General features: G+C 37.7%; 1 protein-coding gene across 1 annotated transcript; it reads left to right on the forward strand.

The window, feature by feature from the left end:
• The first annotated feature begins 1,506 nt into the window (after positions 1–1,506).
• On the forward strand, positions 1,507–6,410 carry STRIT1 (small transmembrane regulator of ion transport 1). Its single transcript, XM_030576180.1, has 3 exons — positions 1,507–1,581; positions 6,158–6,257; positions 6,348–6,410. Exons 1-2 carry the CDS (start codon positions 1,569–1,571, stop codon positions 6,250–6,252), a joined length of 108 nt encoding a protein of 35 aa, XP_030432040.1. The 5' UTR covers positions 1,507–1,568; the 3' UTR covers positions 6,253–6,257; positions 6,348–6,410.
• The last annotated feature ends 548 nt before the right edge of the window (positions 6,411–6,958 follow it).

Raw genomic sequence — 6,958 nt, forward strand, 5'->3', positions numbered from 1 at the left:
ACCACTCCACCCCTTTTAAAAGAGCAAGTGCAGGTGCTTTAGGCGGGTTTTGGAACCATTTAGCTCATAATGGCTTCATGAGTTGTTGCCTGTCTCTGGTGGGATACCATCTTGTGCTCCAATATTTAAACTTTCAGAATCTGCGGTCAGTCTGATACAGTTGCTTTAAGAAAGGTGTGAGCGCCCCATCCATCTTAATAAGGAGTTAATGCTGAAGCACAATGAGAACATTTTAAAGGTCAACAATGTTAATTATTTCACTGCTGATTAAAACACATATGAAAAGGGATAATTATGTTCTGAAGATCTGCATAATATGCTGTGAGCACCATTTCGTTTTGATGTCACATGAAGGTAGAGCGGGGACAGAGCTTTGGGACAGTACAATCAGTTCTTCTAAATTACTTCCAGTGCAAACATCTGGATCAGATAATCTGCAAAACATCCAGTAAAGCTTGTTATAGATGATGACTTTTGAACAACACTGTCATTTTGCGACATTTCAAAACCACAGGGAGGACTCTTCACTTTGTTGACATTTAGGCACAGCTCTCAAATGGGATTGCAAATCCAATTAATTTTTCTGGAGGACATAATCCTGCTGAAAATTAAATAATGTCATCCAAACCCTGAAGCAAAATAGAGAAAAAACATCCTGTTTAGTGTTTATTGATAATGTACGATTGAACCTGCACGTATAACAATCTCCAATCTTCTGTGGAATAATCTGTATTTAATACTGGATTCCATGTAGCTAATGATCTCTAAACAGATCCCTAATGAATCAGTGAAAAAGCTATGACCAGGAACGTTTCCTAATCATCTATATGTGGATTTTCCCCTTCAGACAACTCATACAACCCATACAGTTCAGCTTTTTGGCACACAGCTGGCAAAATGCCTATATTTTCCCCCTGCATTAATAGAGATTGCAGTTTGTAACCATTTTTATTAAATTACCTATTTATATGTTATATTTATGGCCAAATAGTGCTTACTTCATTCATGTGAGTGTCTCCACTGAATGTACTTACTCACATGAGTAAGAGAAATAGGATTATAGATTGTAAACTCTTAGGGTTAGGGATTATATCTACTTTTCTCTCCTGTCCTGTGCAGTGCCAAGCTCAAAGTAATACAAATGTACAGGCAACTGTAATGTTGCTTGTCTTCTTATCAGGGAATGGAATTAAGGAGGATTGGGAATTCAAGGGCAAATTGGATCCCAGTCTTACTCTAACTAAAGTGATGTTCATGAATCAGTAAAACGCCGAAACCAAGCTAAGACACCCTGAACTTCAGCCCTCATTTCATTGTCCATGCAAAAATTAACCTCTATTTATCTTTCTTTAAAACAGTCCTGTAAATTTACAAGAACTGCACGTTGTAAATTTTAAGACCCTGAACTCTTTTCAAACAATTGAATGCATATAGCAGAAAATTGGCATCAGTGAAAAAGCAGCTGCAGTACATTCCAAATATTGCTCTATTTAAAGCACCCCAAAGCTCACAGTAACAACTGCAGAAGCAAACCTTAAAAGTTGTCAATAAATCTAGTGGCGGGAGGAATGGCAGAACTAGGTAAGATGCACAGATAAATAATGTATTAATGTATGTTTAAAATGCATGTGTGTTTAAAATGCATAAGAATAGCAGTATAGTGCAAAGATATTATGCTACTTGTAAGCTACTAGTTCCTAGCTGATGTATATTTTACTTTTCAGTAAAGGAATAGAGTCAATTTGAAATCCAATTTGCTAAAAAAATAAAAATAGGATTAAAAGTATTTTGAAGTTTCCTGCTTCTGAATCTCAATGACAGTTTTCATGCTTTTATAATCACATTTTCCTGTTTTGTTTTTTTTTAAATTCTGTCCCTATGAAAGACTAACAGTAAGGGAAAGTGACTGACTTTATAGGTTAAACACTGAAAATGACTATATGCGAAGTATTGTCAAATACACCAACACACTGAAAACCAGAGAACACTTTTTTCTCTTTGATCTCTTTCAGCAGTAGTCATCTCAGTTGTTATTTTAACAATAGTATTGTAGTTGCGATCTATTCAGCCAGACGTACTTTTAAAGTTGTCAGGAGTCTCTAATTTACCTAAACTATTATGAATATTTTGATTTGTGTTTAACAATATATTCAGTGCATCTATATGTATAGTGTGTGTACGTGTATAAATAATAGTGTTTGTGTGGCTACAATCTGAGGGTATGGAAAAGTGAGAAAGATAACACCCTTTTGTTTTTATATGAGCAAGGTTGTGGTTCCACAGTTCCCAAATAGCAGGGCAAAGTGAAATCACAATGAGTGATTTTTGCATTGATTGCCCATAACAAACGACAATAAAGTGAATTTTACACATACTGACACTGCTGTATTTACACCATTTTCACGAGGAGTGGATGGAAAACAACTATAGGTGTAACGGTGTTGGTGGTTGATACATATAGCTATTCAAGTTGTTTACTTGTAGAAATAATGTTCTGTTTTGTTTTATTATTTGTAGTATTACGTGTTTGTATGTTATAAATCTGTAGATGGTAAAAGCCAGTGAGAACAATCGGCCACCTACACTGTCACCACTGGTGTCTTCTAAGTGCGGGGAAAACTGTGCTAATCTCAGATTCAGCTGTGTGATAACTGTTGGTGAATGCTGACTTTTTAATTTCAACCACTATGCAAAATTAATAATATTTAGTATTTATATAGCTGTTTTACAGATAGATGTCAAAGTACTTTACATCACTAGGGTATGTCTCAGTGTTTCCATTTTATAAATAGATAAAGGCAGACACAAATGATTTGGCCTAGATTTTACAGTAAAACAGTGGTAGAGTCAGCACTAGAACCCAGGTCTCCTGACGCTTAGCCTGGTGCCCTATCAACTAGTGTTACTGTCTCCTATATAGCTATATCTTTAACCAAGGGCACGTGTACTCAGCTGTACACTGGATCAAAATTCTCCATTAAGGTCCCTGGATCTTGCACTACTTCAGTGCAGCAGACAGGCAATTTATGAGGCAACCTCACTGAACTGAAAAATAAAAGGATTTTAATTATTTAAATATTAAAATTGCTAAAACAGTCAGTACCAGAGCTCTTCCTTTATTAATTTTGTTATTAAAATGAATTTTTAGTGTGTCAGATTCTGTATTGACAATACATAATTGCACTGAAGTTGTCAGAGGAGTTTGGCAGGTGAGCAGTGGACAGCTGGGGCTTCTAACATCTAGGAAGATGTAGTATGCAGGTATCATCAAATACACATTTTTAAAAGGCAGGATTGACAGGTTTATTTTATTATTTCTAATCCATGCACACAAGTATACATGAATGTCTGGTTATTAACTATTTCATCATATTATTGACACTTTGGGATATTGGTTCCTCAAACCAGCACCTCTTTAACCTGAGCTGACTATCCCAGGGGATGGATTGATTTGTTTAATTGGAATTATCACGTTATAAAAAGTGCTGCTCTTCTTTAGAAAAAGATTTTTTTGACTGCACATTCATTTTAGAACGTTGTAACTTTCTGCTCCAGTCAGAAATTCTCTTTGTAATATTATTTTCCTGTAAGAATGACATTCCCTTATTGCTCTTTGGAGAGAGGTTACAAATAAAAAAATAATAAATTCCATATTTTGTAAAAGCAGCAACATATTCCATGCTGTGTAATTGTAAACAATCCATGCATCTTAGATACTGAGGGCACAAAGCGAACAAAAGCTTCTGAGTTATTTATAGATTCTTATAACCAGATCCCATACTAGTCCTGTCTTTAGAGTTTGTTGGAATAAGTCTCCTTATCCCAGGGAAATAGAATCTTAGAAAAATCTTTAAACATATTTATATGGTTTCTATTCTGTACTCTAAAGCATGTGTGTCTCTAGATATTTAGATGGACACACATATGCAGCATCTGCCATATTGTGGCAAGCATTTACAAGGATACAAGGGGAATAGACATAGACACTGGCACATAATGACCCCTCCCTCAGTGCACCCCATAGGCATATAGCACACCAGAGAGGACAGCGAGGCAGAGTTATAGCCTGGCTCCATCTGTACCAGCCCTCAGAGCAGGCTTGCAGCACAGGGTGGTACAGCATACACCATCTCCTTTGCATAGGGTTGCAATCCCTCCACAAACAGTGTGGCTCCACACTACTCCATATTCAGACTATTGGCTAAATGGTAGTTTAAGGTGTGTGTGTGTTTGTGTGTGTACACACTGTATAGAATATAAAAAAATCTATTAAGTGAAATCTGCTGAGATATTTGGGTGTTAAGTGGCATGAGAGGTGTAAGATCAAGATTTTTAAACCTATGCAAGGAGCAAATTGGCTTGAGCACTGGCTTAAAGACCAAAGGATGTGGTTTTTACTCCCTAGTGTAAACCCTCTCCAGCCCTATGCCAGATCAGATATCTCAAGTGCAATAGGAGTTCATTGAGACCCTGGGCACAATCCGGTTCATGTTAGGGGGAGTTTTACCTGACTAAAGACTGAAAAGCTGAGTCCTTACACAGTTTTGGATAAAAAGGAGGAAGCTGAGTGAGGAATGGAGAGACTGGCTGCTTAGTGTCCAGTTCCAGTTACATAGTGATGCACTTAGCCAGTACACCCTCATCCATGCAAATATCCTATACTAGTGAAATCCTTGACTTTATAAGGATTACTCATGAGAGTGAGGGTTGCAGGATTAGGCTCTTTGCACTGGATCTTGCAAGCTACTGAAGTGCAGAGATCCAGAATACTCAGTTTGCTCCTTTCCTGTGCAGAGGAATGTCTGTGGAGTGTGCAAAAAAGAGGAGGGTGCACAGCAATCTGAACAAACCCCTTGCTCTGAGATGCACTCAACTGAGGAAGAGGAAAAACTAGGGCGATGGGGAGAAAGAGAGCATGGCAGTAGCATAGGCGCTGACTGGCAAATACGGGGCATAGTAGGATTTCAGTAACTCCTGCTGTCAACCGGTCTCTGATCCAAAGTCTCTTGAAGTCAGTAGACCTTTCCATTGACTGCATTGGACTTTGGATCAAGTCCCAGGAGCAGTGGCTTGTGCTTGTGAGCAGTGCTTAGGACTACCCCTCCACTAACATAAATGCTTCCAGTGGTTCCTATGAAACAGTATGCCACAGAGCCAGCTGCTCAGTGCCTTATGATTTATGCTGGGCATAGTGTTCTTGCTGACACATTTGTAGCGCCTGCTCCTCATATCTTACTTCATCCAATTGGCTCTCAAGTAACAAAGCACCATACTTAACAGGCCTACTGTTAGTTTAGCAACTGTTCTGTGTAAACTGTCTGCTGCCACCCTGCAGGATACAGCCCTTCATTTGTAATGTGACCTTTAGGAAATATTACAGCCAGACTCTCAATAGAAGTATCAGCTACATAAATGTCTCAAAAAGAAAGTGTAGTTTGGAATTTCCTTGTGGCTCCATGTCACCAGAATCCCCCAGAATGGAGTTTATCTTTGTATTGTGTGATTGCTTAGCCGTGCTGCATTTTAAATAGAAGTCTATGCAGTTCTTGTGTGTAGAGGTGCTGTATATTATTTAATGGTATGGCATGCTCTGTGTATTTCGCTTTTATAATGTAGCAGGCAAAACACTAGGCTGTTGATTGCCCCACCAAGACTGCCAAAGTGATCCAGTCACCTCAGTGTGGTGCATGGTCTTACGCTATCAAAACACTTCCAATATTTTTCATTGCAGGAGGACTTATTTTGAAATGTTTTTTAAAAAGGGAACTAAAGTGGGCTCATCCTGACCTCAAAGTATTTCTGTGGATCCCATTCTTAGTAGTTAGCTCGTGGGCAGAACAAACTTGCTATTTGCTGGAAGCAGTTAAATGTTTTTTCTTGAAATAATGATGTAGGACAGAAACAGATTTTCCTAAAACTTGATTTATATTTTCTAAATCACTGTGCTAAGAGTCTTTTCATGTATAAACATCATTTTACATGGTAATTAAAAATCCCTTGGGCTTTCAATATTACTTATTATTGGTTGGCTCAGTTCACTGGTCTTTTTTTAAGATCATCACAGTTTTCACGTTTTACTTAACAGATTTAGAGTTAGTGTAACGTGACCTATCTGTCATGTGCCTTCTGAATAAAAATCTATATTCTCTCCCTTTAGGGGCTATCCCATACTCACGTCTTGTTGTACCCGCACTTCTTGTGGTTGGCTGGATTGTGGGTTGTGTGTTAATGGTTTACATAGTCTTCTCTTGATAAAAGTAAGTTATTTGTACAGTATACATATTCAGTCAACACTTACTACAATTTGCAGTGCTACCTTTTTACTAAGGGAATTTTTTGTCCTGCAGGAAAGAAGATTTCATAATGACCTTGACTGGAAGAACCCAGAAGTTAAATGGCACTGTACAAGTTGTGTTTTAATACCACAATGTAGGCATGATATACACTTTCTATCTACAACATAGATATGAGGTTGGTTCAGATACTTCTGAATTGAGTGGTATTTGGAGTCCAGTGGTAGGTCAGGTATTTGCCTACTCTCCAAACCATCTTGAAATTCAGCCTCCTTGGAAGTAAAATGTCCAGAATCCTTATTTTTGGTGGTGACAAACAGTGCCAAATGGAGTTGGTGACCTAGATACAGAAATATACCTGGGAAAAGTAAACTAAGTGGGATGCAAGACACCTCTAACCAGTACATGGATCATCTTTAATGTCTTGTGGTAGAAAGGAAATACTAAATTAAAAAATAAATTGTGGGAAAAAACCCCTAACTCTGGAATAATGTTTACTCTCTAAATAAATTTTCCAAAAAATTTTCTCTTTTCTCATTTAAAATGCAATCACACGAACATACCTATGTATAAATCCATAGGGCCCTTTGGAGGATGAAAGGGAGCTAGAAAAATCTGCTATATTTATGTGGCAAGAATGCTATATGTAGTTTGTAGTATAAGCA

This window comes from Gopherus evgoodei, chromosome 9, assembly GCF_007399415.2.
Source record: "Gopherus evgoodei ecotype Sinaloan lineage chromosome 9, rGopEvg1_v1.p, whole genome shotgun sequence".
Taxonomy (NCBI): Eukaryota; Metazoa; Chordata; order Testudines; family Testudinidae; genus Gopherus; species Gopherus evgoodei.